Below are 17,253 nucleotides of genomic sequence, written 5' to 3'. Positions count from 1 at the left end.
CCCGGGTTTAAATCCCAGCTCTGCCACTGACATGGGTGTGACCTTGAGCAAATCACTGAACCTCTTCTTGGTTTCCTCATCTATAAAATGAGAATACTAAGAATACCTACCTCAAGGCTGTTAGGATCAAATGAGTTGACACCTATAAAACTAGAAAACCAGTGCCCAGAACATGGCAAGCACACAATAAGTGTTAGCGGCTATTATAATCACCGCTTTGGAAGTTTAACATATGTTATCTCTAATCTTTACAACACCCTTATAATATCAGTTCACCGAACTGGATAGAGACCCTTGAAGACAGAGACCCACATCAAGTATAGTTTTTTGTATCAATTTTACACACACACACAATTTTACACATGGCCTTGCCCTCGCTTTGAAACACCTTAAATACAGGTTTCTTTGTATGTGAACTCAGAGTCCATCTGGTTTCGTTAGTTGGTAGCCTTGAACTTAAAACCTACAAAAACCTGTCCGTGAGCCTGACACCCAGGAACAGAGTAGTTCAGTACTCTGGGAGCTTGTTCCTGCTCCCCTCCCCAGCATGGCAGTCACTCCCCTAGGGCCCTAAATGTTGGGGTGTGAGGGCAGTAACATGAAGCAAAGGGTCTCAATTAAAACCCAAAAGTCCAGAGAGCCTTTTTAACCATCCGTCTCTGGCATCAAATGCTGGGCGCTGTGCTGAACGTTCAAGGTACCCTATTGCTGATGAGCAGGGTGTAGGGAGTGGCGTTAACAAGGTTGGCCAGGCAGAGCAGACCGAGCCTGGGTTATGACCTCCCTGGTCCACTCTTTGAGAGAGAACTTTAATAGCAGACGTAATAAAGCACAGGTGGCATAATGAGGTGAGGAATGGGCAAGAAACTGTCCTAGCTTGTGCTAATAGTGCCTGAGACCTAGTATTGTCTCCAGGGAGCCCGAACCACAGCTCAGACATTATCTCATTAATCTTCCCAAAACCCGCATGGGGTAGGCAGGTGGCAGGCATTCCCTTTGCTCTCAGGATCAGAGAGAATGGGGGCCCTTATATGACTCACCCAAGGTCGGGTGAGGGTGGCAAAGCGCAGCATATAATTTATTGCTTTTAACACTGTGGTTTCCTCTCCTCCCTAGCCCCCTGCCTCTGTTATTAACAGACTACACAGGACTATTTTAATCAGGCGATTTTCATCAAGTGACCCTTTCTGAAGCGCTCTGGTTTGGAAACTCACCAGTGCAGTTACAGAGAAGCGAGGATGGGATGGGGATGAATCTGTAGCCTGTGGGTGTAGCTAGCGAGTCCTTGAGAAACTTGAGGTGCCCTTCCCCTCCCCACGGGCTCTTGCCCCCGTTCTGGATCTATCACTGGTGTCCTGCTTTCCTGCATTCTTGCGATAGGTTTCTTGCTTGGGTCCATGGTCTTGGGCATGGTGAGTAGGAGTAGTTCTATTTCCACCTCACTCTGCTCTCACCGATCTCCTGTTGTTACTCTTTTCATGGTGACACTGCCCTGGCTAGAGCCCTTTCCCTCTTAGGCACTGTGCCCTAATACAGTCCCCTCACCCACAACCTTGGAATCCTAATTTACTGAGTGCATTGGCTTGTGCCATCTAACTCGGGTGATGCAGGCGCTGTCCCTATTTTACACACAAGGAAACTGGACCTTGGGGCTGTGTTCTTTTCAACACGCCATAATTAGAGTCTTGCCCTACTCTGGCCCTTTATTTGCATTAACTCTTTCACTAGCAGCTTTGTTGAGATATAATTCACACACCATACAATTCACCTATATGAAGTGTACAGTTTAGTGGGTTTTAGTATATTCACAGAGTTGTAGACCATCACCACAATCAATTTTAGAACATATAAATCATATCAAAAAATAAACCCTCTACCTGTTAGCTCCTACTTCCCTATCCTTTTATTCCTCAACCCTCCAGCCTTATGCAACCACTAATCTATTTTCTGTCTTTATAGACTTCCCTATGCTGGACTTTCATATGAATAGCGAATAGAAGATGTGGACTTTTGACTGGCTTCTTTCACTCAGCTTAGTATTTTCCAGGCTCATCCACGTTGTAGCACGTATCAATATTGTTCCTTTGTGTAGCCAAATGATATTCCATTGTCTGGGTATACCACATTTTGTTTACCGATTCACCCGTTGATGGACATTTGGGTTATTTCCACTTTTTTTGGCTGCTATGAATAATGTTACCATAAACTTTCAGGTACAAGTTTTTGTGTGGGGGCAGAGAGTGTATTTCTAGCAGATGGTGAAAGGATTTTTAGCTTTGTTTTTGTTTTGAGTGTTTTTCTCTATCTGTTTTGCGTGTGTCAGAGGAAAGAACCAAAACCATGGTGTAACTTCATAAAGTATTCCTTTGATCAGGTGGCCTCTGGCACAAGCTCATCGTGTCGGGATGACCGACACTAGACTGCTGTCATCATCCATTAGGATGGTGTTTATTGTTGATTCCACACTGCTTGCCGGTTTATCATACTTTCCTCTCATGTTTTCTTGCTGAGCCCTTGCAGGCAGCCTGTGCTGCTTGGCCAGCACAGGCTCCCAGTGCCTGGCTGTCCTGTCCAGCACCCACGGAACGCTCTCTCCAGGGTGCGCTCAGCTGCTGGACCATTCTGCGGTGGCGTGTTGCTGTGGGGAGGAGCACATCTGTTTGCAGATGCGTGTCACTACCTAGTAATGCCGTTTGTTACTTTTAAACTGTGTTGTACATAGAGCTGATTTATATGAAAAAAGCCCTGGTGAGCTTCAAATTTCCGTCACCTGTTGTGTCAGCAAATGCACATACATTTTAGATTTTTTTTTTTCAAATTACTGATCAAACAACAGTGGGTCTTAATTACCTTTTCTTGTCCAGTGTCCGGCACAGGGTCAGTGCTTAGCAAATATTGGTTTGGATGAATACTAGAATCCAAAAAAGGAAAGTCTCCAGCTACCCTTACTCTCTAAACCCATCAACTTTTAAAATTCTTTGTTTCCTTGCGGTTTTCGCCCATCTGCAGATGGTATTTTTAAATAGGTGTTGTTTTGCACATATGCTTTTCTTAAAATTTCATACATGGTACTTTTTATACCATGTTATCTTCATCATTATCCTCTTATAATTATATAATATCCCATAAATTATGCACATTGTTTTGTTTGATTATATAGTCTTTGGGAAGACATTTTTTTTTTTCTTTCACATTTTCATAGTTTGGAGAAGGACTGCTTGAAGATTTTATCATGGAAAGTTACTTCTTTGTTTTATTTATTTATTTCATTTGTTTTTGACTTAGTTTTAGGTTACTTCCTCAGGATCTGCTCTAAAAATGGAATTATGGGGGAAAGAAAGTCATAGGATCTTGGGTTTGTTTCATATTGATAGACAGATTACCCCAAACTGAGCCGATTTGCAGCGTGGCCAGCCATGTGTGTCCACATACACCCAGCAGCCCATACACCCAGTAGCATTGAGTTACGTTGGTGATTTTACTGTGCATTCATCAGCAACAAGGTTGATGGTCTTTCTGTTTTCTTACTGTAAACTATTTATATATATCCCATAACTGTCACTTCATTCCTTTCTGTTACTGATAATATGGAGAAGTTTTAAGAATATAATGCTCTTTCCGCCTCCTTTGTCACTGTCTAGCTTGTTAATTGTCCTAAAGGACTTCCCTTAACTCGAGTTGCCTCACTGATTCTCAGAATAACTTACGGACGGCCAAACTGAGCTTTTCTCTACATTGCTATCCACCTGTCCCAACAGAATTTATTAAGTGAGTCCTTTCTGCATCCTTATGTTGTCCTGGTTTGCATCATAAGATCTTTTAAAATTTTAAATATGTTTTTGGAATTTCTTTTCCACTTGTTCTATTTTTCTAGTTCCAGACTGGCATCATGTAGTTTTATTGATTTTGTGGTTTTATAGTATTCTTTTTAAATCTGGAAGAATGAGAAGCCTTCTTTACCCTTTCCCCTCCAACATATTTCTTCTTGATTTAATAACTATTTTGTGTGTACAAGCACCAAATCCTTACCTTTTTATAATAAGAACAATCAAGTGTCCTTTATGATGTTGCCTTGTAATTTAAAATAAAACTATGTCTGTGAATTTCTATGTAGAGCTCAATACTTGTCATCTGGTAGCTGTATGTGTCACTTTGAGTCATTTAAAGAATAGATTTAGAATTAAATTTTGCTTAACATTTTCAGATGGTTTCCTATCGGCTATTGGATACTTTTTTTTTTTTTTTTACAAAACTTAACCTATGAAACATCTCCTTACCTACTTGGAATTGGAAGTTCTGAGTGAAGGTCTGTAAAGTCAGACATGCGATATACACAGGGCCGTATCTAAGTTTCAACATGATTATCTGACAAAATGCAATTCAGGGGATGGGAGATATTCAGGTGAGAAGGTAGATTTGAAATAATTGCTGCTTTGCCCAGATTCCGACAGGCAGCTTCTCAGTTCTTTTGGTACCAAGAACAAGAGGAACCAAACAGGGTAGAGACTGTTCTTGGTTTTTCTCTAAAAAGTGACACCCACTGCGGAAGACAGTGTTCGGAAGACCAGACCCCTCAGTGAAGAAATGCCGGTTTTAATCCTCAGGCAATTCGCATTTGGACGTTTCCAACAAACAGCAGCAACAGCCAGCTCCTTTTCTGTGTCTGGGGTCCTTTCCGTTCCCATTGCTATGACAACGGGGGGAAAAAAACTGTTCGGGTACCTCTGGATTCTAGATCCAGAAAAAGACTCAGGCTGTTTGTTCAAAGAGCAAAAGAGAGTTGTCTGTTTCCTTGTAGGTAGAAGAGAAAAAATAATCCTTATGATTCAAGAGAAAAATGGGTGGAGCTGTCCTTTTCCATTCTTTCACATAAATTATAAGTCTTGATTCCAGCCACCACACCTTTTAAGAAAAGGTCTAGGGCTGTTGTTTCATGTGAAACTCTGTACCACAGTGACACCCTACCCTGGTCTGCGGCGGCAAAAGGACAAAAGGAAGGAAGTTTCCCTTTTAAATCCCCAGGAATTTTTTGATGAGATAATATTACAGAGTGAAATGTCTCTCCTCCTATTCGTTCCGTGTTTGGCTCCAGTGTAACAGTAACCCACTTAGAAGCAGGCGGCCCTTTTGAAGTTATTTTAAACTTCCAGCAGAGTGTGGAGATATTGTAGCCTTGGATAAGAGCACCACCAGCCCCGGTTTCAGTTTTGCCCTTTCAGGCGTGTGGAAAGTGCCTCAGTATATCTCCAGGATTTTGTACTGAAAGCTTCTTAAAGAGCTGGTCTTGGTTTCAAAGCTTGGCTTGATGTCCTGTACCCAAGGGAACGTAGTTCTGTTTCTCCAGATACTTAACCTTGTCTGACATAGTCTTTTGGCTTTGAAGTTCCCGTAGAGTCTTTGTGCATTAACAAAACAGTGAAATCATGATAGCCAACCTCATTGGGCTCCGAGAAATTTGAAGAAGGTCCATCTTCATGTTTCAGCATAAAACCAGATGCTCGATACCTGGCACTGATGGTGGCCAGGACTCTGCCCTGCTTATTGTTAGCCATTTTGCCCGAGCAGCTCCTTGTTTGGAAATGCAAGGAGGTTGTTCAGCACCCCTTGTAGAGGTTATAGGATCTGTCTGTGTCTGGGAGAAAACTGGGGCTCCCTAGAACAACCACCCTGGTTGTTGTGTCTGCCACCTCTGTAACTCTCAAATCCACATCACACTCCGGTGCCCCCTGGAAGCTATTTGGCTTATGGGGGTGGTGAGGGCTGCTGGTTCCTTCTTCACCCTTCTCCCTGAATCATCCATGTGCTGTGTTCCAGCTGTCCCCAGCCCAGGGCCTGGGGCCTCCCGAGCGTCGTCCCAGGCAGTCCTCCAAGTCCATAGTCCTGTGCAGGTTGCCTGTTGGGGTCTCTCTTTGGCCTTATGGAATGCTTCCCTGCAGGACCCAGAGAATCTGCTGGAACACCTGAGGAAGGGGACATTTGTCCAGCAGTGCCTACGAAGATCTTAACCAAAATAAAGCACGTATATGTTTACAGAAGGGAAAGAATACTTCATGGCTTTTAATTGAAAGAGCGTTCCTCTGGTGTACCCTTTGCCATCCCTGATTGCTATTCTCAGAGGCAACTACTTTCAATTATTTAGTGGTTTCTTCTGCCGTTCACCTCTGGGAATATTTCTAAATTTCTGTCAATAATTTCTAAACCTGCTTATACTGCCTCATATTTTTAGCCCATTTATACATTTTTCAACTTCCTACTCTGGAAGATGGAGATTTTGTTCTCTTAACCCCCTCATCCCTTCCCCTGCCCGGCCTTTCCACCTCCCCACCCCCATACACAAATTTCCCATCTCTGCATTTTCCCAATGTAGTTATATCACAATCAATGTTTAGATAAGGATTTACGTTATTGTGGCTGTCACTGTTCCCAGCCAGGCCATGCATGCCATGCCCTGCTTATGGTTTACAATTCTGGTGTGACTTTTTGGTCTTTTTCTGGAGTTAATAACTGTCGCCCCCACCCCATTTCTTTAGTTTGCTATCTGATTATCACATTTCATTCTCCTGTTCGGGACTGTAACACTTCTCAATACTGTCAGTCCCACTGGGTGATGACTCAGGTTGTTGTTATTTGTTTGCTTATTTGGGGAGCTCTCCTGCAGCCCTCATCCTTCTGACCCCATCTGGGCTGGTCGCCTGGCAGGCTGGTGGCATAGCTGTCCTCCTGGGATTTCCCTCTATTTTTCTTCTCTGTTGGATTCTCTGTGCCCTGGATCCCATGCCTGCCTCTTGGTTTATTCCCTTGTTTTCTCGGAGCTGACAGCAGCTTCTGAGATCAGACAGGGGCCGGAAATGTTGAGGTTTTGCTTTTTAGGGGAGGAATCCTCTATTCCTCTTCCCCCTCCATCACCCTCATAAAGCACTGTTGTGGGCCTGCCTGAGTGAAGGGCAGTGGCATTGTGTTTTCTGCACATGGAGAGTGTTACCTGCCTCTGCACGCCCAGCTGCTTAGACCAAGAAGGAACAGCCTTTGCTCCTGTGCCATTCCCAGTAAATCTTGAGATTGCCGGTAAAGTCCTGGGAATGTGTTTGGTGACTTGGGGATCAGAGCTGAGATGCGGCAGCAGGCCTGTCTCCAGGCTGAGGGCTGGAGACACCCAGCGGTCATTTATTGAGCACCTATTGGGCACAAGGCTCTGGGTGGGGTGAAAGGGGACCTCTGGGAAAGACTCCTTGTAGGAGCAGGTACCCATCCCAGAGGAGAGGCTGAAGGAACTGTGCTAAGCACCATGTAAAGCATTTGGGAATGTAGAGGTGGAAGCAACTAGCTATACTGGTGCATTCAAGAAAGCTCCATGGAAGGGCTGACATTTAAACTGGTCTTGAAGGACAGAGAATTCTAGGCAAATGCATGAAGGGCAAGCAAACGTGACATGTCAAGAGAAAGTGAAGAAGGAGAGGGCTTTCCCACTGATTGAGTGTCTACCATGCAACTAAGATTATATATTTTATCTCTTTTAATCTGCACAGCACCCTGTTGAAGTGGATGGTACTGTCCCCATTTTACAGATGAGAAAATAGAGGTTTATAGAAATCGAGTCATCTGCTCAAGGAGGTATGCCTCATAAGAGGCACGTTTCAAAACATGGTTACATGATTCCAAAGCTCTCATCCTCTCCATCCCCCAAACACCCCTCAGAACAAAATCAGGAGTAAGACAGCCAGAGGCACCACTTCTTAATGTCAAACCTCCCGATAGAGGACTAACTGGGAATTTGCCTTCAATTGACTTAAGCCAGGGTGTTGACATCCTGAAGTTATTCTGAGAGCACAAGACCAAAGTTATAACTCAGGACATATCTTCTGTTAAATCCTCACACTTTAGTGTGGCTTGTTAATTACTGGCATTTTTCTTCTCCAGACCCGTCCCAGGAGTTTTGCTTATCTTCTCATTTCAGGCTGTCCTTCTCCTCCTTCAGTATTCTTTGTCCAGTGAGTTTTTGTCAAGTTTTGTCAAACCCATTCTAGGTTTCTGAGTTTGTTTTTTCCTTTATGTTTTCATTAGTAGTTCTTTCTGACAACCCTGAGTTCTTACACAAAATTTAGCCATTTTTTTTCTTCCGGTTTTGACATACAGCACTGTATAAGTTTAGGATGTAGAACATAATGATTTGACTTACATACATCATAAAATGATTATCACAAGAAGTCTAGTGAACATCCATCATCTCATACAGATACAACATTAAAGAGAGAAAAATATATTTTTTTCCTTGTGATGAGAACTCAGGATTTACTCTCTTAACCATTTCATATGTAACATACAGCAGTGTTCATTATATTTATCATGATGTACATTACATCCCTGGTACTTATTTATCTTATGTCCTGGAAATTTGTACCTTCTGACTACCTTCATCCAGTTCTCCCCACCCCCAATTCAGCCATTTTTAACCTTCTTAAAAATATGAAGGCAAAAACTTCCTAAATTTCAAACATCTGATCAGGTAAACCCCACACACCCAAACATGTTAAGAAAATAAACTCAGAAATTCCTATAATTGTTAATTGCTTATGTGCCACATTAAGTTCAAAGTTAACATGCTTGAACATCATTCATTGAAATCTCCTAAGATTAATTTTGCACACACAGGTCTTATGTGTAGTCACTGCCTATATGTCACTGGCTGGTGTCAGCATGTACGAATTCACAAGCGTAGTTTTCATGTGATGACTGTCTGGCAGCAATGTCTCACTGGATATTTAGAATATATGTGTTTCATATGTTGGAGGTCCTCATTCTCCGTAGATGACTGTGATCCAGAAAAGGACTTTGGGATCTTTTTTTTTTGGGATCTTTTTAAGTTAAGGGCTACTATTTCTCAGTAGACAGTAGAAAGATTTGGTTGGGGCTTTATCTTGAAATGTGGAACACAAAATAAGTTTGTATTTGAATTTAACAAGTTAAATTATAATTGCAACTTTGTTCTGATTTCTGAGAACAAAGAGCAAATCCCCTGTTGGCAGTGTTGGGATATTTCCAGCAAAACTGTCTGAGAATGTGGATGTGACATCCTTCTCTTACTCCAGCAGCAGGAACACCCAAAGTCATTTTTCCAAAAATGTTAGAGAACTCTCTCTTTTCCCAAAGTTCTGTCTTAATCCTTTGATCATTCTCCATGGAAGCCCCCATGTGGATTTCTTCTTTAATCCTTAGCTAGATTGTTTGCCATTTGCTTTGAGTGGATCCTGTTGTTGACTAATATGACTTTGGTGGACTCTGTTATATTTGCATCATTGGCTGATTTGCGGTTCTAGTTTGCAATTTATCGACATGGTCTAGTCACTCTGTCATCTGATAGACCAATTAGCAAGAGGTTGCTGTAAGGATTAAACAAGATAAAATACATAAACAGAGTAATATAGTTGATGCTCAATTAACAAGAAAGCCCTCTCCTTCACTTTCCCCAGATTTGGCATACTCGTTTGCATTTTATGCCTTTGTCTAGAGTATTCCATCCTTTGACACAGGTCAGTTTATGAGTGAATATTTTCATGTTATGGCTTCCCTATAAAACATTCTGCTGAGCTCATAACTTGGAGCCCTTGGGAAAAGAGAACCCCAGGGCGTAAATGTTTGGAGACCTAGGGTGGCGGGCATTTCTGGAAGCTGATGCTGTCATCAGGGGCGAGCTGAAAGAGACCTGAATTGTACAGTATCGGTAGGTGAGTCAGGCCAGTTACACTTGAGACGTAGCTGAGGTTGAATTCACAACCCCAGTAGTTTGGACCTCTGGAGATACAGACTGGAATAAGGAACTCAGAAGAGAAGAAACTCCAGAGTGGAGCTGGGAAGGGGGAGGATGGTGAGGTCGGTTTTGGATGCTCTGAGATGTGATTTTGGTGGCCCTTTACCCTCCCTGGGAAAATAAACCACCCATGCCAACCGATTACACCCATCAGCACTTGAGAAAAAATTCCTTTTGGTTTTTAAATCTTTGATCCCCGTGCAGAAGTCAACACCCTTGACAGGGCTGACACTTTGAGCTGCTCACACGCACCCCAGTGACAGAAAAGGAGTCTTGGGGCCAAGGAGGGGGAGGGCCCCACATGGGGTGCGGCCCAGGGTGCCAGGGGGACGTCAGCGTGTGTGAGGCTTACACAGTTGGGATTTCCAAGTGCTCCGGACGCCCTCTTGCCATGCCTCCCCTGGCCACGTGTCCTGCTCCACAGCTGGAGCCTCAGCCTGGTCTGCTAAGGGCCTCAGCTTCTACTCCTGCTTCTGTTGCTCTGGGTTCACAGTCCCGCCCTCCTCCTCCTCTCGCCCTCCCAGGCCCCCCCTTCTCTCCAGCCGCCCCCCCCCACACCGTCCCTCCATCTCCTCCCACTGCAGCCTTTGCTCTTCGCATCACGCGTGTCAGTGTTTGGCTCGGATCACATCTACTTTAAGTTCGTTTCTTCTCACGTGTGTACCTCTGCTCTCCCTAACTTGGCATTTCTCGGAGTATGTCCCATGAAACAGTGTGAGCATATTAAACACAAAATGGGTTGATCATCAACGGGTAGGAAATGTTGGTTTTAGCAAAGTTTAAAACCCTTTTAAGTTATTTAAACCTTAGGCCTCTGCAGAGCTTTAATTTCCAAATGTAGATCCCGAATCCCTATGTCCTGTTCCTCAGCATTAGTTGCGTGTGCAGGAACCCATTTATCATCGTGCAGGGCTAGTATTCTGCAGGACACAGTTTCCCAAAGGGCTCTGGTGGTTGGCTTAGGCTTAGGAAGTGTGGAAACCACATCGTCCTATGCTGTGGATTCCCATGTTGGCTGAGGACAGTCATTTCTGAGTAAACTCTTAGGACTTTTTTTTTTTTAATTTATTTTTTATGTTTATTTATTTATTTATAATTTATTTTGGCTGCACTGGCTCTTAGTTGCGGCACGCAGGATCTTTTAGTCGCGGCGTGCGTGCGGAATCTAGTTCCCCAACCAGGGATCGAACTTGGGCCCCCTGCATTGGGAGCGTGGAGTCTTACCCAGTGGACCACCAGGGAAGTCCCTGACTCTTGGGACTTTTTAAAAAAACGTATTTATTGTGGTAAAATCGATACAGAATTTACCACTTAAGCCATTTTAAAGTATACAATTCAGAGGCATTTAGTACATTCACAGTGGTCACCCATCCGTTACTATCATCTGATGCCAGAACATTTTTATCACCGTAAAAGGTCTCCTGTACCCATTAAGCAGTCACTCTCCGTTTCCCCCTCCCCCAGGCAGGCATCCACTAATCTGCTGCTGTCTGTTTCTATGGATTTGCCTGTTGTGGATATTTCATATCAGTGGAATTATACAATATATGGCCTTTTACATCTGGCTTCCTTCTTGAGTAAAGTTTTAATACAAAGTCTTAGACCTGCATGATTCCTCTGCTTCCCTCGACGCAGCTCTCTATCACTGACCAAACCCTATATAGGTGTAAGTAACAAAAAGCACCTTTCCCTGTGGAAACCTCCAAGGCACGTGGCCAGGTTAAAAATATCACGGAACACTGTAGAAAAGTGTCAGTAGAGGGGCTGCCATTGACGTGACTTGACCTGGGATTCCGGAAGCTGACTTGAGCGCGGCTGGGAGGCACTTCCTGGAGGGTCAGAAGTACCTGGCTCTTGGCACGACTGGCTTATTGCTCTTGCCCATCCTCTCCAGTTGGAGATCTGCATTTCAAGCCGCTCATCATTTAATAACCATCGAACATCCTAGAGTGGGCTGAGTTTTTCAGGGGCAGCTGGAGGGAAGCTGTGCCATCCTCTGCACTGCAGGACCCTCCTTGGTCCTTTGGGCAGACTCTTGGAGCCTGAGGGCTGGTGCAAAAATCATATGTTGCAGGCTTCCCCATCTCAGGTCCTGCAATTCCCAGGGCAGGGTTATCCTGTGCCCGCTACGGGCCATCCCTTGAGCTTGCGGCACTCACCCTTTCTTGTGGGTCCATTGACTTGCCAAGGATCTCTGCCCTCTGGGCTGCTCCCTCCCCTCCTCCGCTCACTCATCCTCTCCAGTCCAGGGCCACCATTGCCAGAAGGTGCAACCCGCCTGCCTCAAATTACTGTTCTTGGTGCGCCGCTTTTCCAAAGAACCTGTGGTGCTGTCCTGGTGTCCACATGCCTTCCTGATTTTTGAGCCCGTCTCTCTCTTCTTGGTGTCGACTGTGTCCCCCCATGCTGCTCAGGTAGCCTCTCTTCTCCCCCTAAATCCCTCAGCTCCTTGTCCCCGGGCGTGGATGGCCGCCTGTCCTCTCCCCTGCCCCGGACCCGTCCAGCTCTCCCTTTGAAGCTCAGCTCAAGGCTCAGCTGCAACTCTGGCCACCTGCACCAAACTCACATTACACTCCCACACCACCCAGTTCAGAGCTGGCAGGCAGCCTTTCTTTACAGAGATTTGTACCTCTTAGTCTTTTCTCCCCAGTCAGGTGACCAGCTCTCAGAAGAAGGGACAATAAAGTTAAGCAAGTGGAGTTGGAAGGTACTGGACTGTGAATTCAAGGGCCAGGCCACCCCGGGGGCAGCCACTTGCTGGCTGTGTTGTCTTGGAAAAGCTATTTATCTTGAACTTCTCATCGTAAAATGAGTGGGGGATAAGGAGGCTGTATTAGTTTCCTATTTGCTACTATAACAAGTTACTACAAACTTAGTGGCTTAAAGCAACACAAACTTAATCTCTCATAGTTCTGGAGGTCAGAAGTCAAAAATGGGTCAGCAGGGCTACGTTCCTTGTGGAGGGTCTAGAGAGAATCCTTGTCTTTTCCAGCTTCTGGAGGCGGGCCGCCTGCATTCCTTGGCTCATGGCTCCCACCTCCATCTTCTAAGCACATTGCTCCAACCCCTGCTTCCCTGGTCACATCTCTTCTGTTTCCACGATTCCCTTTTTTCCTTGTAAGGACCTTTGCAGTTACATTGGGCTTACCCCGGTAATCCAGGATATCAAGCTTAATCACGTCTGTAAAGTTTCTGGTGCCTTGTAAGGTAACGTATTCACAGGTTCTGGGGATTAGGACATAGATGTCTCATGGGCCATTATTCTGGCTAACACAGTGGATTCTTCAGTCTCTTGTATCTCTAATATGCCATGACTCTAAAGACATATTTCTTCCAGCTATTTAAAGAGTTTAGCACTGTGCTAGACTCCTTCACGTCTCGGTAGCTTAGGTTTATCCACAAGGACTTCCTCTTCTCAGATGGTTATTAGGGATTCTGGGGTCTGATAAAACTCAATACTAGAACTGTGAGCGCAAGCCATAGTACCATTCTGTGTTCAGGCTTCCACTAAGTGCACTTTTACTAGTAAAAATTTGACAGTGCTCTCCTACCTATCTTTGATTTTGTGTTTTGCAAATTTTGAAGAAACCTCAAAGAATTTCATCTGTTTTCCAGTAACCAGGGGTAGCCTTTAAACAGCCTGTTAATTATCCTGGTGATTCCGCTGTATGTCTAATGGTTTCTCCATAAATTCCTGAATGTGTTTCGAGGTCCTCTTGCATCAGTTGAAGTAGATGTGTTGTTAAGGTCTGGAAGCCAAATAGTTTTGGATGCTAACCTAGCTCATCTCCTCTGTAGCTGCCACTGAATGTTATGGTATTTCACAGCCATCTAGACCGGGATTTATGTGGGAGTTACGCTATCTCTCTTTTCCTACATCCCATTGGGTGGTGTCCACCTTAGGTGACCACTGCTTACAAAGCAGTGAGAAAGCATCTGTGAAGTCTATTTGTAGTGGCTCTATTGTGTTCTCCCCAGGGCTCAGCTCATTGTACTGAAATAGGATCCACTCAATGGGTTGAAAAATGCATCCCGCCCATATGACTTTAAGTTTTGAGGTTGTTTTTGACTGTTGAGTCTGAGACGTGCACACCGGGAGTCAAGCAGGTCTGCAGCCTGCCTACAGAAGTTTTCTTTCCATTTGTTTCCTAGATGCACCCACTGGGCCTGTGTAATAACAATGATGAAGAGGACTTGTATGAATATGGCTGGGTAGGAGTGGTGAAGCTGGAACAACCAGAACTGGACCCGAAACCATGCCTTACTGTCCTCGGCAAGGTAAGCACGAGGCCCTCTGAATTGCTCCCGTTTTGATTGGTGTTCTCCACACCCTTATTTCCCCAATTCCTCAAATAGCCGGTTACGGAGAAGAGCCTTGCTGGCACGGCACTCTTTCCTGGCTGAAGTCATGGCTTGGAGCAGCCCCCCATGGTACCCAGAAGCTTGGACTCTAATGGCAGCTGCCAGCCTCAGAGTGGGCTCCACCCTGCCCACTGTGTAGCCTTGGGCAGGTCACTTCCCCTCGAGGAGTCTCAGTTTCTTCTCTGTGAACTGGGTTGATAATAGAGATTCACCATCCCTATCTTACACCCTTGGGGCCAGATATTTCAGAATTCTGAGATTTGGGGCATTTAGAAAGGTATTAAGATGCACATATTTTGTATTAAGGAACTCCCAGGAGACGTGGGGCCGTCCTCAGGAACCAAACACATAACATATTTGTGTAGCAAACTACATGGATATACACATTAAGTGGGACAACTAAAATCTAAATAGCCCCGTGTTAGTTCAGGGCAGCTGTGCCTCCAAATGAGTTCAGGGCCATTAAGTTTCGCTGCCAAGTAAGTTCTGAATAGACTTTGGGGTTGTAGAGCTTTTTCAGTTTCAGAATGGCACATAGCAGTTATGGTCCTGTATTAGACCTTACCTCATAGGATGGTTAGCAGGTGAGATGAGATACAAACGTCTAGCAGAGAAAGCTCTCCAGAAATGTTCACTGCCATTGGCTATTGATATTCCGTTTAGAAGTACTAAAAAAAAAAAAACTTTCTTAGCCTTGAGGGTCAGCATTACCTCTGGCTGCAGTATAAGATAAAAGACAGAAATACATTTACTTTGGAAAACCATCTGTCAATGATCTTAAAATATGACAGTAACAGCCTGTTTTGGTTTTTTTTTATATTTTTGGCTGCATTGGGTCTTCGTTGCCGCGCGCAGGCTTTCTCTAGTTGCAGTGAGCAGGACCTGCTCTTCGTTATGGTGCGCGGGCTTCTCACTGTGGTTGCTTCTTTTGTTGCTGAGCACCGGCTCTAGGCGTGAGCTTCAGTAGTTGCAGCATGCGGGCTCAGTAGTTGTGGCACACGGGCTTAGTTGCACCGCAACATGTGGGATCTTCCTGGACCAGGGCTTGAACCCGTGGCCCCTGCATTGGCAGGTGGATTCTTAACCACTGTGCCACCAGGGAAGTCCCAACAACCTGTTTTAAACTGGATCATTTTGTTAAAGGGAAAGGTTTGGAGAAAGTTGTTAGAATTTTGGTTGGAGGAAAGGTAGTATATCCTAAGGGTAGTGTTATTGCTTGGGAATTTTTTATATTCTCAGAAGCTGCTGTTCTAAGTATCATGGGGAGACAGCTGGGGGGAAAACAGTCCTGGTTCTGACCTCTTGAGGAGATTCAGGCCAGAGAAGAGGTGGTTTTGATATAGGGAGCCTTTCCCACAGTCAAAGCTGTCCCAGCCGGTGTCTCCTGAAAGACTTTTGGCCCAGGAGACCCTCATGAATCTAATCTGTGATGTTTGTGTCCCACTTGTCTTCTGAGTAGCTTCCGACCACTTGTCAAGTTCCCCTGCCCTTTTATAGAAGGAGAAGGAAAAAAAAAAAAAACCCACAGGGACTATTACCTATTTGGTTTATAATTCTCAAAGTTGAATCAATGTGTTTTAGGCAGCCCAGGCCCCGATACTTCATCGTTTAAATAGTTGGCCAGAGCTGCCTAATGATGCTCAGAGAGCAGTGACCCCCTTGAGAATACGTTAGTGTTTTCCTAGGAGAAATGCCAGCTCCATCCAAAGATTAGGAACAGTGCTTTCCTTGTAGGTAGCACTCTCCTAATAGAATATTTTCTCCTGTACTTAAGCTGCTGCTGCGCAGGGCTCAGCAGCTCAGCTTAATTTTGTTTGCCCCACTCCAGTGGGTCTCCACCTACGCGTCTGTCATGTCTGTAAATGGGTTGGAACAGGGCCCCTCGGGGACACCCCATGTTCTCCCATGGCCTAGTGGTGTTGAAGTCCCTCAGAGAACCCAACTGCTCGCTCCCCCTCCGCCTGGGACAACCATGTAGTGGTTTGACTTGAAGAGTTCTGTATGGTTTGGCCTGCCGGCCTGTGAAGCCACAGGGAATAAAAACCCTCGACATATATTGCCTCATTAAGTATTTCTTGAGTTTATTCATTCACCAAGTATTTATTGAATGCAGGGGCCCAGGAGCTAAGCGCATGGTTGTACCTGCTAACAAGCAGCACCCCACTCCATGTTTCTCCGTGTTGGGAGAAACATGTTTCTGTTTGGAGAGGCTGTGGTGGTGGCCAGGCCACATTTGCATGTGGTTAATTACTGAAATTTGGCTTAACACCTGAATAAAATCATTAGCCAACGCGCTTGGGCCAGACAAAGCAAGACGGTTTAGCTTTTGCTTAAAACCTGGGTTGGTACAGGAGGTACAAAGAGTCAGGCATCTCTCCCCTCTCCCCTCTCCCCTCTCCCCTCTCCCCTCTCCCCTCTCCCCTCTCCCCTCTCCCCTCTCCCCTCTCCCCTCTCCCCTCTCCCCTCTCCCCTCTCCCCTCTCCCCTCTCCCCTCTCCCCTCTCCCCTCTCCCCTCTCCCCTCTCCCCTCTCCCCTCTCCCCTCTCCCCTCTCCCCTCTCCCCTCTCCCCTCTCCCCTCTCCCCTCTCCCCTCTCCCCTCTCCCCTCTCCCCTCTCCCCTCTCCCCTCTCCCCTTTCTGCTCTCTCACCTTGTTCTTAAGTGTAGTTGTTTTCAGCTTCAATTTTATTAACTTCGCTAACTGTTTTCTTTCTTTCTGAGCCCCCAAGTGCAGTGGCAAGAGGCTAGGGTAGGAAGAGCAAAGTGGTCCTCACGGGTGGCCTGCTCACCTGCAGACACACAGCATGGTTTTCTACCCTTTCTTTGCCCTTAGTGGTGAAGGCAAGAAGGAGGTGGGCAGCTAAGAGAAGCACAAAAGGAAGACGCTACAGCCAGGTCCCCGTGGGGGTGGGGGAGGGACTCCTCCGTGTAGATGTTGAAAACCATAGGGGGGGGGGGTATGCTGTCGGGCGTTTGGAGGAGCCTGAGGGAGAAGGGGGAGGGCCAGACGCAGACCCCTCTCCCTCCCCCATCACCTACCCCCATCACCCACCTGCCCACAGAAAGTGCCATGGGGTGAAATGTTGAAA

The 17,253-nt window shown here is 45.5% G+C and overlaps 1 protein-coding gene across 2 annotated transcripts in view; it reads left to right on the top strand.

Moving 5' to 3' along the window:
* The window catches only part of ZNRF3 (zinc and ring finger 3), a 147,382-nt gene that overhangs the window by 75,543 nt on the left and 54,586 nt on the right, over window positions 1-17,253 (top strand). For both annotated transcript variants that reach the window (XM_032603241.1, XM_032603242.1), the window contains exon 2: window positions 13,958-14,083. In XM_032603241.1, coding sequence (XP_032459132.1) covers window positions 13,958-14,083 — 126 coding nt within the window. The remainder of the gene's footprint in view (window positions 1-13,957; window positions 14,084-17,253) is intronic.

Source organism: Phocoena sinus, chromosome 14 (genome assembly GCF_008692025.1).
Source record: "Phocoena sinus isolate mPhoSin1 chromosome 14, mPhoSin1.pri, whole genome shotgun sequence".
Taxonomy (NCBI): domain Eukaryota; kingdom Metazoa; phylum Chordata; class Mammalia; order Artiodactyla; family Phocoenidae; genus Phocoena; species Phocoena sinus.
Note: the sequence above shows the minus strand (reverse complement) of the source record. Positions and strands in the feature narration are given on the sequence as shown.